The sequence below is a fragment of the Camelus bactrianus genome, chromosome 4 (assembly GCF_048773025.1).
Source record: "Camelus bactrianus isolate YW-2024 breed Bactrian camel chromosome 4, ASM4877302v1, whole genome shotgun sequence".
NCBI lineage: Eukaryota > Metazoa > Chordata > Mammalia > Artiodactyla > Camelidae > Camelus > Camelus bactrianus.
In genome coordinates, this window is record NC_133542.1 from 31669467 (window position 1) to 31691056 (window position 21590).

A 21590-nucleotide genomic window follows, 5' to 3' on the forward strand; every position below is an offset into this window, starting at 1 on the left:
CATGTTCTCGTGTAAACAGATGCATAGAGAAAGAGAGAAAGCTTTGCATCACTTTCTTTTTAACTAAAATGAAAATAGGTTAAGAGCTTGGGGAAAAAACCAAGATAAAGAATTTATAAAGAGAAGACTTAGCCTTTGAACACAAAGCTGGTTTTGAAAAGAGTGTTTTGTCTAAGATAGAAAATTCCATAAATATATTCACAACTGGTATATGTTGCTATAAGCAAAAATGTTTGAATGTTTTCCTTTCCCAACAAAGTGTCATAAGTATATTGGAAAAAAAAAAAAGCCCAAAATTTAATTTTCGGATTCTTTCAGAGTTAGGAGTAATATTAAATACAGTTTTGTCAATGAGAACAATATAAGTTCTGTGCAGTTTCAGATGTCGTTTGCATGTTTTCTCTTATTCTCACGTAAAGATTAATGTTCTTTGGTATCTTTCTCGTTCTGCTTTTATTCTTTAACATTTAGGTGCCTTGACCCAAGCCATTCGAAATTTTGCAAAAAGCCTTGAAGGTTGGCTTTCCAATGCCATGAACAATATTCCACAGAGAATGATACAAACCAAGGTACACTTTTATGTCTTTGCTTTTTCTTTTGTGTTTAGGAGATGGTTTTGGTTCTGAACTATGAATTTTCAGTCTGTTCTATCAAATGATGTTATGTAAAGTATTGATAGCGTAATATATAGAATCTTTTAAAATTGATTTTTATATTTGTATTTTATAAGCATGTAATAAAAACTTGCACAAGAGATGTTGTTTGATAATGCTCCTTTCGGAGAGAGTAGAGAAACATTTTAGCTGTGGTATATTTACGAGCCTTTTTCTTAAGTATGTATTTCAGATTGCTTAATTGCAAAGATTGAAAACAGCCTAGGATGTTCAAATCGCTCCCATTTGAAGGAGATTTAGATTTTTAATGTCTCCTACTATACTCATTGTATTCTGAAATGTTCATGTAAATTAATATCCGTTTGCTTTTCAGGATGTTTTGTTTTTTTTTAACACCGGAGAGCACTTTTGTGAATTAAGTAATCATTTCCTAAAGTGAACAATTGTCTCACGGTTGATGACTGTATTTCAGGAATGTGGATTATTTAGCTAGAGATAGGGATTCTAGTCTCCACTTCGTCCCCTACTAACCATATTACTTTAGGTTGATCTGTGAACATACATGACAGATTGGACTGATTCCGTCTAAACTTTAGTACCAGAAGTCACATTTTTGTGGCCTCTTGTCAGTGACTGTATCCACTGTTGCACTCCAGCAGTGCACCTTGGCTTTCGGCTTGTGGGGCGTGGTTGAAACTCTTGTAGCTGACACGTCTGTGACGGCACAGGTGGTTCTCAGGTTTTCTGCTTTGGCTTAAGGTTTGCAGTAATACGTTCCATCCATGAAACTTACAGAAGGACACATTTAATCAGTATGTCCACCTTAGACTATTGCTTTAGAGCTGTGCTGTTTACACAGTAGTGCTAGCCACATGTGGCTATTTAAATTTAAAAATTTTAAATTTTGATTCCTCAGTCACACTAGATACATTTCAAGTGTACCATAACCCATGTGGCTAGTAGCTACCATATTGGGCAGCACCTATGTGGGGCATTTCCATCATTGCAGAATACTCTCCACAACAGTGCTCTTCTCAGTGCTGCATTGAGGTGGGCAAATAAATGAGGTGCTATTTAATTATGATGGTCAGAAGAATGCTTTCCAACTTGCAAAATCAGTCATAGTCGTAAGAATACTTTGAAACAGCTAAAAGCACCTCCCTCCCCAGTGGCATCAAAGTGAATGTGGTCATAGTCCAGCTGCAGTATTGGCTATTTCATTGATCTCCAGAGTTGATCTGGATGGTGCACCTTCCTCTCTCACAGATGTGTGGCCTTTTTTCAGCTGAGCGCGCAATCAGTGAAAACGATCTACCCTAACAATGGAAAGAGCATAATGAGGTTGTGACCAAAAGTTGTTATCAGAATGCCTGGATTCATATTCCCACCACTGTGTCGTAGTTTCTGTGTAACCTTGAGCAAGATACTTAACCTTCCTAAATCATAATATGTGTCTGATGGGATGTTTATGAGAATTGAACAAGGTCATATGTATGAGGCATTTAACATAGTTCCTGGTACATGTACTTGATTAGTATAAACCACAGAAATGGGAAAACGTATAATATTCTTGTTTGAGGGTATGTGAATGTCCCCCACATTCCACATAATCCTAAAACATCTCACTATCAAGATGGAGCGTCCTTTGGCCTGTGAACTTTTTCTATCACTCGGCCAACTGACTGCTCAATTAATTGCTTCTTACATACCCATACTGATTTAATACCATTGCGTACATTCCTGTAAGTATGTTAAAATCCTCAGTAGATCTCCTATGTAAGTGTCCATGAGAGCATGAGATTTAGCTATTTACCTAGATTTTCTTTTTTTGGCATTATCTTTGATATCTTTCAACATAATCTGATTCAGTCAGGGTCTCAGCAGGAAACAAATGGTGTATCCAAAGGAGAAATAATTAAAGAGAGTTTAAGAAGGGTCTGTTTGTAAATGTGTGAACAGAATTAAGAAAACCAGGGAGGAATGGTAAAGCAACCCAGGACTAGCAATACGGGGAAGTCTGCCTGTCCCTAGGTCTAAGGGGGAACAGGTGATTCTGGCATCAGGCGATCTCCTTTCCCCCTTAGAAAGGAGAGAGCAGAGATTGTGAGGGAATAAATACTTGGACAATTCTTTCTTCCATCCTTCAGATTCCTACCAGTGCCTTTCATTGGCCAAATGCAACTGGAATCCAAAGGGTAGGGAGGCAGTTAATGTCTTCCTGGGCACAGAGCAGAATGGAGAAGGATAGAAAGTAGATGGTGAAGGGCAAATGGAGGCTTTCTGGATAGTACTTTTACAGGAAGTCAAATTCTGAAAAAGAGTTGTTCTTGTTGCTTGTGTCTGATAAGTTTATTAGCTCTATATTTGCTAATAAAGGCTTCGAATGATCTTATTGCACCCCAAAATTATCCACTCTTATTTCACCTCTATAAAATAAAGGTAAAAAGAGCAAATCTGAATGACAGTGCTCTGCAAAGTATATTTTTTTAATCCAATTTAAAAAGTGGGACTGGATAGTTTTATTTTCCAAGTAAAAAGAAAAAAAATTTTTTTATTTGCTTAATTTGTAGTTGACTGTGGTGCAGAGAATAAGAAATGAAAATCAACGCTTTTCCTACTTTCCTCGACTAAGTAATTTCTTGCTGTGGATGAGTAGCTACTTGCAAGACCGGTTTAATTAATGCTGCACTCAGATGTTGAAGAATGTGGGAGTTTGTTTTAGTCTTGACCTCAACCTACTCAAAAGGAAAATAATACTTGGTTTAGAGATTTAAATGCTATAATTTACAAGTAAGCTCTCTCACCAAATGAATTTGAAATAAGTATCAGAGGGAAGCATTTAAAATTTGGCAAAGGAATAAAGATTTGAAGATTGCAGTGGTTTCTTTTACTGGAGGGGAAAAAAAAAGATTCCAATTTAATTGGATTTCTTTACAGGTTGCAGCTGTAAGTGCCTTTGCCCAGACTCTGCGAAGATACACGTCGCTCAATCACCTGGCCCAGGCAGCTCGTGCAGTGCTTCAGAACACTTCTCAGATCAACCAGATGCTCAATGACCTCAACCGTGTCGACTTTGCCAATGTCCAGGTACTCTGCTTTTTTTCAAAACATGTCTTTTAATGAAGGGTATCCAATTTTTTTCTTCTTAATTAGGATCATCATATTTTCAAAGTTGTATCTATACACATGCACAGTTATATTCACAGAGTCCTGACAGAGGAGAGTTTTACTCAGCCATGACTTTACTGCTCCTGTTTTGTGGTTCAAGTCTGCTAAGATGTATAGTGCTAGACAGCAACACATTCACTAGGGTTTGCTGAATAACTAATGGAGTAATGACAGTCACAGTCATGAAGTTCGGGAGGCAAGAGATAAAACTCTTCCACCTACTAGCTGTGGAGTCTTGGGCAGGTTACTTAACTGCTCTCAGCTTTACTGTCCCCCTTTTATAGCACCTATCTTAGATGATCATTTCTATATTTAGTAATATGTAAAGCCCTTTGCACCATATCACAGAGAGAAATTTATTTTTAGTTGTGCTCCACCTTGAAAGAACCAAGAACAGCTCTAGTTCAGAGTTTATTATAGGTGCCTGGTAAATATTTGTTCATTTGAAAAGAATTGGGTGCAATATATTTGAGTCTTTTGATCACCCAATTGAAGGAAATATTTTTTAACATTGTAGTGAAACTACTCATTTATACTTTAAAGATCACACACAAAATAGTTACTTTAGGAATATCATTATGGAATCACAACAGATATTTTATCTCACATACTAAAGTAATGAAGCTAATTGTTACCAATTATAAAAACAGTATCATTGCTCACTCAAAGCATAAGCAACAAAGAAAAAGATATAAGTTGAACATAATCAAAATTTAAAACTCTTGTGCTTCTAGAGACCATCAAGAAAGTGAAATGACACCTTCTAGTGTTGAAAAATTTTTTGCAAATCATGAAAAAGAACATGAACACAAATATATGTATATATATGTATGACTGAAACATGCTGTACACCAGAAAATGACACAACATTCTAAACTGATTATAATTCAATTAAAAAAATTTGCAAATCATGTCTGATAAAAAATTTATAGCTAGACTATATAAGGAACTATTACAACCCAACAATAAAAAGACAACCCAGTTAAAAATGGTCAAAAATCCAAATACATTTCCCCAAAGAAGATATACAAATGCCCAATTTAAGCACCCCAAAACTCATTCATTAGCCAACAGGGAAAAACACATTAAAACATTTCATTACCGCTAATGGGTATTATCAAGAAGACAATGGAGTACAAGTGTTGATGAGGAGGTGGAAATACTGAAACTGTTGTACACTAGTGAATGGAATGTAAAATGGTACAGCCACTTTGGAAAACAGTATGGCAGTTCCTTGAATGGTTAAACATTGAGTTACCATATGACTTGGCAGTTTCACTCCTAGGTACATATCAAGAGAAATGAAAACATGTTCATCTAAAAACTTGTTCATGGATTTTCCAACAGCATTGTTCATATTAGCCACATAAAAATAGGAACAACCCAAATGTCCATTGACCGATGAATATATAAACAAAATGTGGTATTCCACACAATGGAATGTCATCAGGCAATAAAAAGAAATGAAGCTCTGATACATGCTACCACACGGATGATCATTATGCTAAGTGAAAGAAACCAGATACAAAGGACCATATGTTGCATGATTCCATTTAAATGAAATGTGCAGAATAAGTACATCTGTAGAGACAAGAAGTAAGTTAGTTGTCTAGATCCTGTAGACTAGGAGATTGGGAGGTGACAAATAAGGGGTATGGGGTTTCTTTTTGGAAACTACTCTGTAAATAAAAGAAGCCATTGAATTATATACTTTAAATGAGTGAAATGCATGCTATGTGAATTATAGCTCAATAAAACTTTTTTAAAAAAACAATGCCATTGCTTAAAGATAAACTAATTATTACTCCATTTCTTAGAAATTTTAATCTGCAATTCTGGTCTAGTTTTATCATTTAAAATATATCAAAAAGTAATATTTGGGCTTGATTTATTTTAGGGTATAGTTAATTAGTTGAATTCATTCTGACCTTCATGAATTTGGGCTTAAACTTCTGATGTATAAAAAGTTTTTCTTAAATCTACATTTCTATATATTTTTTCCTGTATTTACAAATACATACACACATGCAAATACATAATCTCCACAAGAACAAACTGTCTCAGGTTTACAAATCCATTAATTTTTCATGTTTCAGTGGACTTTACATTCACTGATTTTAGTAGGAACGTTAATGGTTCATACAGTATTGTCTTAAAATGTATAATGTAATGTTTATTTCAAATCTTCATTCAGAAAAGGTATGTTTAAAATTACCTTAAGAAAAGTTGAAATAGTAAGGCAATGTCTAGTTTCAAAAAGTAATTTTTAAGTTCAGTAACAAAATATATTTTAAAATGATTTCTAATAATATCTGGGAGAGATTTAAAATTTTCTATTAACATTATTTTCATTTGTGTAGTTGTGTGTCTGTAACCCTATGAAGTAATTATAGAAATGAGTTCTTACTGGTTATAAACACCAACTTTGGCAATATTATTGCATGTAAGTCAGTTATACATCTATACTACCACTCATTCTCCACTCACCAACTTTGAGGCTACCTTTTCCCTTCTTCCTTTATTCTCAATTACCAAGTTTTTCTGGGTCCACATGACAATTACTAGTGCTAAAACCTGTGCGATTAAATATCTGTTCTCCAAGACCTCTTTCTTTTCCTCAGAGGACCATGAACACAGTGGCGTGCCCTCCATTTCTCCCTATATTTCACTTCTCACAACTCTGTTCGTTTTAATGGGTAATCTCTTTCTAAGGGTGGCATATTTTGTCTTAAATTCTCTTCTTTCTTTCCTTTTCTGTTCCAAGTTTTGCCTGGTTTTCCGAGTTCTCTGGTTTTCTCAGCCTTCTGCCTCCCGTTCCACCTTTATCACCCTCTCCTATTTATGTGGAAGTTGTCCCTGCCCCTACACAATTAACCTCAGTAAGACTGACACTTACAAGGGTGATGCTCCTGTAATAAGAAAATTTTCATTGAAACAATGAAAATTACATGTAAATGTATATATTTTAGTACTCTAAGATCTTGAAAGTTCTAAAAAATTTCTTTCAGGATGTCCATAAATCTGTTTCACCATTTCATTCTTTTCTAATTAAATCTTTTCTTCATGCATTCAAGATGACTTTCCTATTATGATATAATTGGTTCTCTGTTTTATTTAACTGATAGCATTACATCAGCATTGCTTTCCAATTTTTTTGTGTGTAAATGGATAGCATTTCATTTACAATATGGGCTAAATAGGTTTGGGTGAGTTGACCTGATAACCTAACTTTTTGCATATATTTGTGTTTCTGTTTTTAAAATCATTCTGATTTGGAAGCTACTGACTCTTTATCATCTTGAGTATAATTTATTTGTAAATTAGTAACATTCTTATGTTCATCCTTAGCTTTTTCCAGTGTAGAATTGAAATAGCCAAATCCCTTCACAAGGGGAAATTTACAATGTGCACTATTGTTAGTATATACTATTTTCAGTCCTGAGAGTAGTAAAATGAAGTATAATATAAAGTCACTTATATAATATTTAAAAAGCCAGAATAATGTCCCGTGGCTTTTTTTTCTCTAAGTTTGGTTTTAGGTTATCATTCTATCATGGCAAATACTAACTACTAAGTAGTGAGTTTGAATTTATGTTAAGAAATGAAAATAAATTCTTCCAGGGATACTAGTAAGTTCCTCCTGCCTGTTGTCATTACATGAGCAAAAAACATCTCCTACAGTGGGTGTAGAGTTTCAGTTTTGCAAGATGAGAAAGTCCTAGAGATCTATTACACAATAAGGAGCCTATTAGTTAACAGTCCTCTACTATACACCTAAAAATGATTAAAATGATAAGTTTTATATGTTTTTTACCAGAATTTTTTAAAAAATGCTTAGACATTAATGAAAAAATAAAAACAACCTCCCCTATCATTTTCTGGAGGCCTAAATTCTCCCCTGGGTACTCTCCTAGACTCTCCAATTGATATAAAATGTCTGGGAGTCACTTAACAGTAAATTTCAAAAGATCTTAACTATTCATATTACATAAATCTATCATGTAGAAATAAGTGCAAAAGAAAGTGAAGATACAGTTACAAGATTGCTAATTCCAGCATATTTCTGATTGTAAAAAATTGTAATGAACATAAATTGTAACCATATGGAATTGGTTTTGTAAATAATGGTATATTCATGCGCTAAAGCATATTCAATCACTGAACAGTAAATACAGTTCCTCATTTGCCTATAAGGAAAGACAGCTATCATATATATTTAAGTGAAACTAAGCAAATATCAAGTGTAATATATAATATGATCTTCTTTTAAAATAACATATATATACATAAGTGTACATATATATTTATATGTTACATGTGAAGAGTTTGAAAGGTGTATATGTTAGCATGTAGCTCGCTCTCAATATTGGCATTTTAGAATTTTTAATATTCCTTTTTATTTATATTTTCAGTTTTTCTATAATCATATTTTAGTGTACTTAAAATATTTAAAAGTGACTTTTAAGAGGTAAAATCCCGAAGACTTTATCACTAATTAGATAAGGGAAAGAAGGATAGTAGGTGGTATCAGCTGGGAATATAGAAGAAGCCCTGGGTTTCCCTGGAGAGAAAATGAATTGAGTTTGGACATTTTGTATTTGAAGTACCTTCTGGTTGAAATGTCTCTTGAATAGGTAAAGTCTGTGGGGTGAGGAGAGATGCTGGAACCAGAGGGTGGAGATTACGGATTTGTTCAGTTGAAATGGGCAATTTGAATACATTAGTCTTCTGAGAACAGATAGAATGAAAGCTACAGACACCCTGCAGAAAAATATACACATGTTTACAATGTTTTAGATATAGAATTAGGGCCTTCAGAGACACCTCTCCACAGAAATCTATCTTGAAAATATTACCTGTACATAATGCACCCAGCTTAAAAATTCTTATCACATTTCATTCCTCTAATTTTATACTTAGGGAAAATGAGGCCCATGTAGATTAAATGAATTGCTTGAAGTCATTTAGTTGATTGAGGCCCTATATTAAAATCCATGCCCTCAGTCAATGTTATATTACCAAATAGTTTCTATTCTGACCTTGAGAGTGTAGGATTCTTTCATCCTAAAAGACAACATTGCACTAGAAACATTATAAAATGTATGACAACCACTGAAAATTAACTTTGAAAGTTCCTATTTTCTTTGCCAACACCAAACATGAAAGTTTCCAATCAGAACCAGAAGGAGAGCTATAGTAATCACATTTCTTGGCAGGTAACATGTCTGCATTTTCTCGAAATGATTTTTGTTGTTGTTGCTGTTGTTGTTTTCGGTTCTGTGAATTAATTTGCATTCATAGCCTTGCCTTGATAGCCCATGAGACTTCAGTTCCCAATCCATAAACCTCATGCAGCATATGGTTCTACCTCAGACCATTCAGTGTTTGTTTCTGTTTTAATCCGGAGGGACCACTTTTGGCCAATTGAATCTATTTATCCATCTGACTTACACTAAATCTTTTCAAATGAATTGGCTTTAAAGTTTTATCTGATTGGGAGTAAAAAGAGAGAGTATAAAAGCTAAAGAGAGAGAAAGAGCCTGCATACTGTAGGTTCAGGCTCCTATTTTTCTTAAGTAATCATATATTTTAGTTTTTCACACAGACCAGCTAGTGTAGAAAAACCAAGTCATGGCTTTTTTGTCACGTCATTTTTTCAGGCACAAGGGCAATGTTAGTTTCCTTAACAAGTGACAAGTAGTCATTCATTTTCTTTTTTCTTTTATTTATTTATTTTGGTGGGGGAAGTCATTAGATTTATTTATTTTTTAAATGGAGGTACTGGGGATTGAACCAGGACCTCATGCCTGCTAAGCATGGGCTTTACCACTGAGCTATATCCTCCCCTACCCCCACTCTCTGTTCATTTTCTTAATTCATTTAATTGTTTGAAGCTTTCAGTAAAAATTTCCCATGCATACATACAGTTTGTGTACTGACATTGAATGAAAAGATGCTGGGTTGAACTTTTCCTTTGCCTTCTGTGTACTGTCCCAGGAGCAGGCCTCCTGGGTGTGCCAGTGTGATGACAACATGGTTCAGAGACTAGAAACAGACTTCAAGATGACTCTTCAGCAGCAGAGCACCCTGGAGCAGTGGGCCGCCTGGCTTGACAATGTCATGATGCAAGCACTGAAACCCTACGAAGGAAGACCCAGTTTTCCTAAAGCTGCCAGGCAATTTCTGCTAAAATGGTCTTTCTACAGGTATCAGCTCAGTTCCTCCTCTTCTGCAGTTATGTGTGCAAGTGCTTCTCAGAAAGAAAGAAACGAAACGAGTGAAGACTTTAGTTTGCAGAAACTCCCTGTTGTGATTATCTTCAACTCAACTCATGATTACACCTTCATGGAATTGTACCAGGAGGCTTAGGGAAATAAAAATTCTGCTAGAAAAAGAAAGCCTCTTACTCAAAGCCCTGGAAGTTCTCAGATGGGAACATCGAAGGTTCCAGTCTAGATAATACGTTCAGTAACAGTGACAAAAGGGCTGCAGTCCTCCCTCTGGCAAACATGCATTATTTAGGCTTCTTTCTTGAGGCCGTACCACCACTCCTCTTATCATTCTCTAGTTCAGTGATTCTCAAACTGCAGTTCCCTAGACCAGGAGCATCACTATTGCTTGGCAACACATTAGAAATGCATGTTCTCAGATCCCTCCCCCAAAACTACCTGAATCAGAAACCGTGGAGGGGAGGCCCAGTAATCTGTGCCTTTTAAAATATTATCCAGATGATTCAGATGCATACGGAGACCCACCTAGTTAATTTCTTAATTTGATCCATTACAGTTGTTTTCAAACCTTGCTACATCTCGGAACTAGTCTAAAAGACAAAGCAAAACTCCTAGGTACTTCCCCAAACCTACTGAATCAAAATCATGGTGGTTAGGAAGTAGTGATTAGGAGTAGGGGTAATCAGAAATTTTTTCCTCAAAAAGCTGGCTCCTGGTGATTCTAACACGGAGCCAGTTTAATATCCAGTAATCTAGTAGACGGTACAAAATGAATTACTTTTTGACTAAAATAATACAGATATAAACGTTTTGTTTTTGTAGACATAGCAGAACCTCAGAAGATAAAAGACTATTTGATATATGATATCAAATGCTGGGATGAGTTGTTGACCATAGGTCTGCTCCAAGAGTTAAAAACAGAACCTTGTACGTTGGCATATACAGAATTGACACATGGAATTCCATTTTGTAAGATAAGTTAAATAAGTTATATTTTTGATCCCAGCATTTATTCTTGTGATGGGAGTTCATTTTTTTGCTTCTTTATATAATGGTGGCTCCACTGGCTTGGGCGTAAAAGCCGTATCTGCTTTGAGGTTTAGGCAGTCCTCAGTTTAGTTCCTATGTAACCATGCGCATATCAGAAAGTGGTGACCGCAGGCCGTATCACTGACTGTGGCTGTGGGTACACTGTCGGGACATCTGCTTTGGTGAGTGGTAGGAGAGAAGGTATACAAAGAAGCAGCAGAGTTTAGAAACTAGTAGTGCTTGTGAACCCAGTTAAGTCCAAATTACAGAATTTTCATCTTGTTTTAACCACCTTTATAAAGATGGAACCTGACTTTCAGTTATGATGGTAGTTGCTTGGTTTTTATTGTGACTTCTTTCTTTCTCCACTGATTTGGTTTAATTCTTATTTGTTAAACTGAAGTAGAGCTGTAGATTCACTGTGTATGTTTAGCTAGGAGTTAAATTATCCTTACATCCTGAAAATAGTTTCCTAGGGTCTAGCTCAGGGTCAATACAGTGAAAGAAAGCCTGCCGGTATTATGTTGTTGTTTTGTTTTTGTTTGGGGAATGGAATAATTCCCCAGTTCTGTCTCTCATATATTTAATACCTTTATCCCACATGATTTGAGAAGCACCTTATTAAGGTGCTAACTCTGTGACCCACTGGTATGCTTCAGTAAAGCCAGTCCTAGGTTTAGATCTGGATGTCAATGAAAAATGTATTGATGATATGTTTTCCTTTAATAAATGGGAAACATTTGGAAAACATTATCACAGTATCCTCAAAGTAGATGGAGCAATAGTAGTAGTAATAGTAGAATTCAAAAGTTTAATTTGGGAACATTTCTTAGGAAGATTTCAGATATTTTCTCATTTGCTTACAAGTTGATTTCATTTATTTTCCCCCAGAAAATCATATAGATGGTATGTGTGCTTCATGAATGATGAAACAGAAGTTACACTAGCTATTGTTCCAAAACCTGTATGACCAGAAGCAGAGTGCATCCTCTACATCAGAAAAAGCAGGGGTTCTTCTGCTTCTTACTGCTTTCTTATGTTGTTACGTCAGACTTGCCCTTACTCCTTTCTGAGTATTTTTCTACCTGTATTTAGTTGGTATCATTTTAGAAATACACCCCTGGAGCCTTTGTATCCACAGAGATCTGTTGCAGGTATCTTGAAAGAAGAGAAAACTACTTACTTGTAGTTCTTGTTCTCTGCAGAAATGTACAAACCCAGTAGATCATCACTTGCCTGCCCTCTGTCCTCCGTGAGTTGGGGATAATTGGCTTGTTATTATTAGACACGATTATGGTTATTATTTTCATTTCAAAAAGTCTTGAAGGCATACAGTTCAGGGCCACAGAGGGAAAGTCATATTCAGAGAGATGCATACCTCCTGCTGGTAGGCGAAGTCAATAGCTTAGAAACTTGAGAGCCTATAAAATCTGACCTGTTTTTTTTTCTTCACCGAGGCACAAGAACATATTGAGTAATGAAAGCTATAGTCACCAACTACCAGAGAAGAGAATTACAGAGTATTTTTTAAAAATATTTTTGGCTTTGTCATAAGAATTTGGCAGTCACATACACCAACCCTGCGTATTCTGAAGTTGGTTAATGTCATAATTTCTAAAATTTTCTGTGTGTATTTACGTGCATACAAATAAGGAAACGGACTGCAGAGAATCATGACAGCATCAGTTGACATATTGCTGCAAACACCCTCTGCTCCAAATCGGGGTGAAGGGGGTCTCTCCTTGCCTAACCTGGCTTTGAATGGTTGCTGCTGGCTCCCTGGGAGGTGGAAGAAAATATCACCGCCTTTCTTGGGCAGAAATGCAGAAGTTAAATGGGCCATTTCCCAGCTTGTGTGTTTTGTGGATAACAGAACACAGCATTCCACAGGGCCACCCTGAGGGTCAACCAAGTACCCCATTTTTAAAGAATGAAATTTATAGCTTTGATACAGTGACTTGAAAGGGAGCACAGGGAACCTAGTTTGCCTACAAGTGAACAATATATGTCTTCCAAAAAGTAATACTCTTTCAAAGTTAACTGTAAGCACTATTTGAGAAGAGAGTTCACAGAGGGAATCACAGGTGTGATTCTTCTTAGGAAGGATGTGATGTATCCCCAAAGACATGAGGAGGTGGACTGAGTATCATGTTTTTGGGTAGATGTTTCAGTTTCCACACCAGGAGATAAAAAGATAAATACACAAAGGTATTTCCCATCCGTTATAAAATAATTAACATTTATAACTCTGATTTTAAAAGGAGTTGAATTCATGGTAACTTAGCAACATGAAATTCAGTGGAGTCAATTTTGCAACACAGAGAAGTCTGAATCAGACAATAGGTTTGCAATTAAACGATAAATTGTGTCATTTGATACTTGGCTTGTAGGGCAGAAGCCCAACACACATAGCATAAAGTAGACATAGCATTAATAATAGAATTCAACTGATTCTTTTCTTAACATATGACAGTAATTTCATAGCATGCTTATGAGTTTTTTTTTAAATAACTAGATATTATAATGGAAGGTCTGCACACTTTTTTTTTCTTTTTCCAACAGAATGTAGTATTATATGTACACTTTATGCTGAAATAAGGTGATTGCCCAACTGTCCAAAAGTTTCCAAACACCTAGAATAAAATCCAAAGGCCATATCATGGCCTGTGAGACCCTACGTGGTCCAGCTGCTAGTCCTCCAGATCCCAATGTGTATAAATGTTCATATATGAATGAACCATATTTTTTATACTCAGTATCCTACAATGGATATTTAGTATTGCCCCCTGTTGTCTTACTAGTGTAAATATTGCTGCAGTTAAAACTGTCTTTGGTCATTTATGTAAAGTTCGGGAATTAGAATTGCTAGGTCAAAGGATTTGTGCATTTTAAATTTTGACATGTATTGCCAAATTTCCCTCCATAGAACTTTTGTGGATTTATGCTTACAGAAACTGTAAATGAGAAAGAGTTCTTTTTCCCTTACCCTCTTCAACACTGATCTTTTAATTTCTTATAGTGTAATAGATGATATGTGGTATCTTACTTTAATTTGCATTTCTTTCAATTTTGTATAAGATTAGTCGTATTTGTATATTTGTTAGCCACTTGTCTTCTCCAGGCTATATTTTAAATATCTGCTGTCTTTCTTCAGGAGGAGATACGTAATTAAGAGTGACTATTCTACTCCTTTGTTACTTTATTTTTCAAAATTATTTACTTCACATGATCAAGTTTGGATGTATGTGTAAAAATGTTAGACAATGTTTTATTGTTATTTCTTTTTGTTGTTTTTGCTTTAGCTTTTTTAAGTGGAGAATTCTCTGCCTTTTAAAATTTTACCTTAGGGAAAAAAGTGTTTAATTTCAAATAGCTATTAAATTTGTAGTGATTATTTTTTACAAATAAGTAGTGTGTCACTGAATTTAAGGAAAAGCATGCATTGAATTATAAACAGCATTTTGTCTTTATAGCTTTGACATATAAATGGAAGTATTCATTTATCTTTAGTGATTATAGAGTTCTAAACTGAAGGTATTCATTAAGGTGTTTGACTCTAAGGAACCATTCACTAGTACTGCTTTTTAGGATAATAAGGGTATTATCAACTCTAACACACGTAGCAGTATCGTAATTGGTAGTTTTCTTAAGATCGCACGTATATTAATTATCTCATGTGATTCTCAGGCCAGTCCTGAACTTTAAAATGTTGAATGACATGCTCACAATCAAGATCACATAGTGGTCAACACAGGTCTAACTCCAAATGCATGCTTTTTTTCCTTTTAGTAAGTAGATGCACACAAGTGAGAGGCCCTCTGCCGCCATCACTCAGTGACCCTTGTTCTTGCTGTCGTAACCAGATGAGACTGAGAGGCTCGGCTCCTCCAGTTCTGTGTGTTGGACTCACAGTCGCTTATATTCGAGTCTTGTTCTGTTTATTCCTAAGTTTATTTCACAACCTTTAACCCATGTGATCCTTTAGATAATCACATTAAAGATTTAGACCAAAAATACTGCTTTTATTTTCACCCAAAAGGAAAGACAGTCTCAGGGAAGTGATTTGTTTGAGACTGACAGTGAGTTAATGATGAGCCAGAATCAGAGTCCAGGGCTTCAGGGTTTCAGATGTACAGCGATCTGTCATGTACAATGATGTGTTAGCAGCTTCTATATAAATAAGGCTGGAAAGGAAACGGGAAATAAAAGTACATTCTCCTGTTTTTCCATCTGCCTGGCATTTTACATTTCTTCATTGCAAAATCAAGCTTTGGAATATCAGCCCATACGTTTGAGATTCTATCTCCTCCTCCTATCTGAGAATATAATGGCAGTTTGAATTTGTGTAGGCCAGAAATCTCTAGAAAAGGCCACTAAATGAAAGTGAGGAGAAACACACACACACACACATTCCACTCTAACAAGTTGGAAATATTCAAGAGATTGGAATTGCATGGACAAGATTAATAACTGACATGTCTTCAGTGAGGCCAGAGTTTCATTTTGACTCACTTCCACTTTGAGTATAATGGAGTGTACTGTTAGTATTTTATTAATGATATTGTTCAGATTTTGATATTTTGTAAATAAACATTCACATTTTTCAAAGATATGCATTTCTTAGTTGATTTTATTATGCTATTTCTAATAGAAGAGTCACCTTAATTTTATGGAAATCAGTGAGAAACTAGAATCACTTAATAAATTTGTCTTCCAACAGAGCTAGCAGGGATCCCTGTACACATTCTACTTTGCCACATCTGGGTACAGTGCTTAGTATATTTTGTAAACTTGCTCAGGCACGAATACATGTTTTTCCCAAAGTTACTCCAGAGGACATCATCATTGAGAGATGGTAACACAGTGTTTACCCATCATCAAGACTTTCACTTTGAATTGCTTTTTTTTTCGGTGCTGATGAGTTGTTAGCCTTCCAAAAATCTTTTTTATTCAATTCTGACCCATCTGTGAATTTTAATAGAGTCAGCAGACTTGCCATGATAGTAAAATGGTTTTTCCCCAGTGCATATCTGTCTAGCTCTAAAAAGGAGCTATTCAAGTCTCAGTGAGGGTGACGTCTGTACCATCCTGCTGAAAGAGATGAGCCAGCTGTTTTCCATAGTGAAATCACTCCATGGCAGGTTGTGTGCTATCTATACCGACCTTTTAGACCTCTGACTTCTTTTAGGAGAAAAAGTAGATTGATCTTGAATCCTAGCCACTAATATTGGCTGCATGTATGTCTTTTCTCTTGGAACAGCTCAATGGTTATTCGGGACTTAACCTTACGCAGTGCTGCTAGCTTTGGCTCCTTCCACCTGATCCGTCTACTCTACGATGAGTATATGTTCTACTTAGTAGAACATCGTGTTGCCCAGGCAACAGGAGAGACCCCTATAGCGGTCATGGGTGAGGTAAGAGAGGTTGAAAGAGCTCTGACTCACAGGGCTTTCTTTAAAAACCTGAATTTTATTTTAATCTAAGTATGTTAATTATTGATTACAGCAATGGTTCCTAACCAATGACTGTTGGACCCCAGAGGGCCTTTGTAGTTATGGCAGGGGGTTCTTAAATCCCTCTGTTCATATGTATTTTCTCAATAAAAAGATTCTGAAGTTTCATGTGAAAGTTCATGGATGTTTCAATATGCTATAAAGGTGTGTATGTAAAAGAAAAGCTTGAGAATCACTGGACTAAAAAAATCCTTATTAACTAGAAAATAAGAAAGATTGTTGTTTCTGATAAGGCTAAGTGCTGGAAATACAGAAGGAAAATTTAAATATGTATTTTTGTAGACTTTTTCCAAGTGCTCAAGAACAAAATGAATGATTCTATTTCAGAAGGAGAATAACAATTATGATGAAGATGATAGCGAACATTCTGGGGGCATTTACTATATGCCAAACACAGTCCTAAGTCCCTTATGTGTAATAAAGCATTAACACTTAGAGCAACTCTGTAAGATAGGTGCTACACTATCCTGTTTTACAGATGAGTATCTGAGGTACAAGAAAGCTCAGGCATAGGGAGGTTAAATCATCACATAGCTAGCAAGCTGTGGAGACCTGTTTCGAATATTCAGGCTGATTTTCATACCCATGCTCCTAATTACTAAAGATGTAGGAAAAATATTCTCTTCCTCATAGTTTCTGGATAGCGTCAAAATGTCATATTTTCAACATGTTGAAAAGCTAAAACTCTGAAGTTACTATACACAAGGGTTGGTTAATATAATGAGGGATAAATGCACAAACTCATGTGATTCAGCCCTGGCTGACTTTGTTGTATTGACGTGGGTCAGGTTTTGCTGGATCACACCAGGTTAGGCAATGTTACAAGGTACTCACCCAAAGCAGTAAAGAAGGCGTGTTCATTTTAAGGTCTATGTATATGCTTATTTGAATTTTGAAAAGTAAAAAATGTTATATGCTTTTCCTAGTTTAATAAATATGATAATAGAGTTACAAATAAATATATATTAAAATATCTTAAGGACCTTTATAAGTATTGTAATATAAATAAGGTATATGTGAAACTTACTCAGAATATTCTTCTTTCCCTCTTCTTTAAAATCCCTTGCTGTATGCTGATCTATATGTGTTTGTATAATGCTTCTTAATGGTGATTGTGTTTAAATGATGCCAATTATACACGGGTGAGATTAAGCAAGATTCACTGTGGCTTTCAAATTACAGGTAGGACCTCATGCAATCAAAACAATCTGGACTTTTCTTAAATTTGACTTCCCCTCTATGCCTCTTTCCTTATTTTTTTCTATAGATGCCTGGTTGCAAAATATCCAGTTGGCAAGTAGATTTCAATACTATAAAATTTCTTAATTCAGCATTCAAAACTTCTGAGATGACATGCTTATGATGACATGCTTGTGGTATAACACGTTTGACAACTTCCTCATGCTCCAGGACTTCTTTAACAGGATGACCAGGATAATGATAACAGGGATTCCCATTAACACCGTGTGGCTAATCCTGATGCATGGACTCTGTGTCCCTTGCCTCTCTGTGGAACAAAGGCAGTGGTCATAAGCCAGTGACACAGTGTGCAGGCATAGTGGCCTCCTCATGTGCTTGGACAGGCAGTACTGGCTCACCAGCATTAAAATGGTCTTACATAGTCAGTACGGCCAACCAGTCTTTCTAATGGGCATTCTTTTTTGCTCTGTGTAAGCAATGGAAATGAATATGGCCGATTGCTACATAATTCAAATGTATGATATAAGTAAAATCTAGATCAGAAAATAAGATAAAAAACCTTCTCTGAGATCAAAGATCTCAGCACACCTCTTGAATTCTTTGCTTGCTATCCCCTTACCCATAGGAAAATCCTTCGAGCTGTCTGTGCTAATCCATTGTGCAGCCCAGGCCAAGTAACGCTTACTTCACAGGTTTAATCTCCCCATAAACCATTGATGCCTCATAGACCAAATGGCCGTTATAGACCTGTTGGCTATGGTCATATTACCGTGTCTAAAACTTCTTGATTATTGGGGAAAGGAGAAGGAAATTCCAGAGACAGGACGGCTGTTTTCTCACGTGTCCCTCACCTGATATCCTAAGCTTACCTGAGAAATAAGACTGGAAGTGAAAAAAAGGCTTTCACGTGTCTACCCTCAGTTGCGTTCTCAGCTCCTTAGGTAACTTCCTTTTCCCAGCAAGTCTAAAGTGCCTGTGCACGCAATAGGAGCAACACCTCCGGCCAAAACCCAATGAAATCCATAAAAATCATCATCACCCTCTATTGCAGCAAGCAGTTTTCAATCATCTGCAATAACAACCACAAAAACAATAATAATTGTTACTATTTATTGAGAATTTATTATACACTTAATGAAATTAAGCTCTTGATTTGTTTGCTGCTGGTCCTTTCTTAGTAAATGGTACCCTCCCTGTTACTCGTGCTGGATACATGAGCATCATCTTTACTTATCTTTCTACCTTGACCTTCATATCCAACCAGTTACTGTCTGCTCTTCCCCAACCCCTCCATAGTGCAGTCAATATCATCCTGCAAAAAAAATGCAAACCTGATTGTTATCCCCACTTAAAACTCTTTCGAGGCTTTCTCTTCTGTTAGTTAAGGCACAAGTCTTTCCTTGGTCCACAAGGTCTGGCTCTGCCTCTCTGATCAACCTGAACTCACTCCTCTGACTCCTTCTGTTGTAATCACAGTGGTCTTTTCTCTGTTCTTTTTCACCAAGCTTTTCTCATCACTGGAGCACTGTGTAAATGGTTCTTTTATCTGGAACCCTCTGCCTGACTCTCCTTGCCCATTCTAACTCCTTTATGTCTTAGCTGTCAGTCCCTCAGAGAGGCCTAATTTCCCCCACACTATCTTAAATGCTCCTTTTCTCTCTGATTTCTACTTTTATTTTTCATTCTAGAACCTACACATAATAATTGCATGGTTCTTTGTATGATCAGTTTAACTGAAGATTTATTGCCTGGAAATAATAGAGGACTTTGAATTCTACTTATAGTTCCATCATCTCTGGTGGTACAATCTTGGGCACATCACGTTCACTCATGTTGAATCTCATACTTATCTCTGAAATTAATTTATTCACTTATTTAAGAAGCATTTCTTATGTATATACTCTAGACCAGAACACTATAATATTTAGAATATAGTGATGAACAAATGGATTTTGATGCTACATTCAAGGAGCTTACATTTTAGTAGGGGACACATTTATTAAATGTTCAAATAACTACATAGCTACACATGCTGATAAGAGCTATAAAGAACAGTTAAAGAGATATGGGAATACTTAAAGACTACTATTCACTTAATGAGTGAATATTATTTTTAACCTACTTTACAGACACAGAGCCACCAAGTAACAGGCACACACAGTCACACAGCTACTAGGTTGTAAAATCAGGTTCTGAAACCAAATCACCTGGCACCAAAGCCCTTGCTGTTACTTGGCCACGCTTATTACCAGCTGCAGGATGGGGTGAGATTGCAGTAAGAGTAACTGAGAAATAAGTGAGGAGAAAGCTGAGAAATAGTCACAAACTTTGCTGGACATTTGTTTTACCTTTACAGGTGCTGTATCTGGAGGAGGTGTCAGACAGCTCAGTAGATCCAGAAGCAAGGGGAGAGGTTTCCCTTTTATAGTAACTTAAGGACAATTAATATATCTTTTCATTAATGTGAATTCAATAAATGAGTTTTTAAATTAGCATTATTTACGTTATTTGAGCAGGCAAGAGAGACCAGTACATCGTTTTATAGATAAACCCAGTGTACAACATATAAAGTTTTATTTTTGCATTCCCTGTAGCACTGTCATTTCAACTGCTGAAATGAAGGCTACCATGTAATGGAACAGCATCGTAACCACGAGTTTTCTTCTGTATGCCAGCCTGCTACTACATTAACACTGACTAGTAAGTCATTTAAGGCGTTTGCAGTTCCAGAGTTCAGTAGTATTATTTTTTGCCTAGATGATAAAAAGGAAACAGAATTTATTTACTGCTAAAATATATGTGATTTTTAAAATTTTTCTTTAAATATTATAAATATGCCCATAGACTTTCTGGCACTGGTAAAATTTTAAGAGCAGGAATAAAATAAACAAGTTGCATCTGTTTGCACACCTGTTAAATTTTAAAAATCATAAGGATTTCTGTGCAGCTTTGACAAGAAAAATTAAGCAGAAATATATAGAAGAATTAAGCAGAAATATATCCTGTTATTTGGATTTTATGGCTATTTGGAATATATTTGGAAGTTTATGGCATAGTTTATTTCTTTAAAATATACATAATCTGTTAATATATTCACTGAATCTGGAAATGTTGAGTGCTTCATAAAATGATTTTCTGTGACACATTTTTATATTTAATCCTTTAAATATATTTAAATTCTTTATTATAATTTTTTTTAGTGAAGGCGCTGGGGATTGAACCCAGGACCTTGCACATGCTAAGCATGTGCTCTACTGCTGAGCCATACCCACCTCCCCATATCATAATTTAATTATATTTATTATATCTAAGCCACCTATATAACCAACTTTTTGAAATAAAAAATAGGAACCAAAAGATGCTTTAATTGCTCAGTTGTGAATATCAATATTAAAAAGAAAACATTTTAGTAATATTTTTAGGGAAAATAATTGAAGAACCTTAAGGATTTACCATTAAAAGAAAAATGTCTTCAATTCATCAAAATCGGTGCACTCAAAGTGAAAGGAAAAAACTCTTCAAAACCTAAAACCTGGAGAAGAGCAATAATAATTTACAGGCAAGGTTTTAGGATAAACGTTGAGTGAAAAGTTCCATTTGATAGAAGTACAACATCTGTAAATAAGCGTGGATGCTTAAGGTAAAATCAAATTAATGAAAAACAAATTTCAGTGAGCATTTTTCTAGTGCAACTAAAGAATACACTGAAAACGTACCTTGACTTCTTACAGAATATTTTAAAAGAGAAGACTCATATCACAAGTTAAAGTCATTTGCAGAAAAAAAATGACATCTTGGAACAGTAGTAACTTAGAAAGTATAATGAATACTTGTCA

The 21590-nt window shown here is 35.7% G+C and overlaps 1 protein-coding gene across 3 annotated transcripts in view; it reads left to right on the forward strand.

The window, feature by feature from the left end:
• The window catches only part of RFX3 (regulatory factor X3), a 276215-nt gene that overhangs the window by 230679 nt on the left and 23946 nt on the right, over positions 1-21590 (forward strand). For all 3 annotated transcript variants that reach the window (XM_045504958.2, XM_010967889.3, XM_045504959.2), the window contains 4 exons: positions 472-569; positions 3552-3701; positions 9780-9988; positions 16302-16455. In XM_045504958.2, coding sequence (XP_045360914.1) covers positions 472-569; positions 3552-3701; positions 9780-9988; positions 16302-16455 — 611 coding nt within the window. The remainder of the gene's footprint in view (positions 1-471; positions 570-3551; positions 3702-9779; positions 9989-16301; positions 16456-21590) is intronic.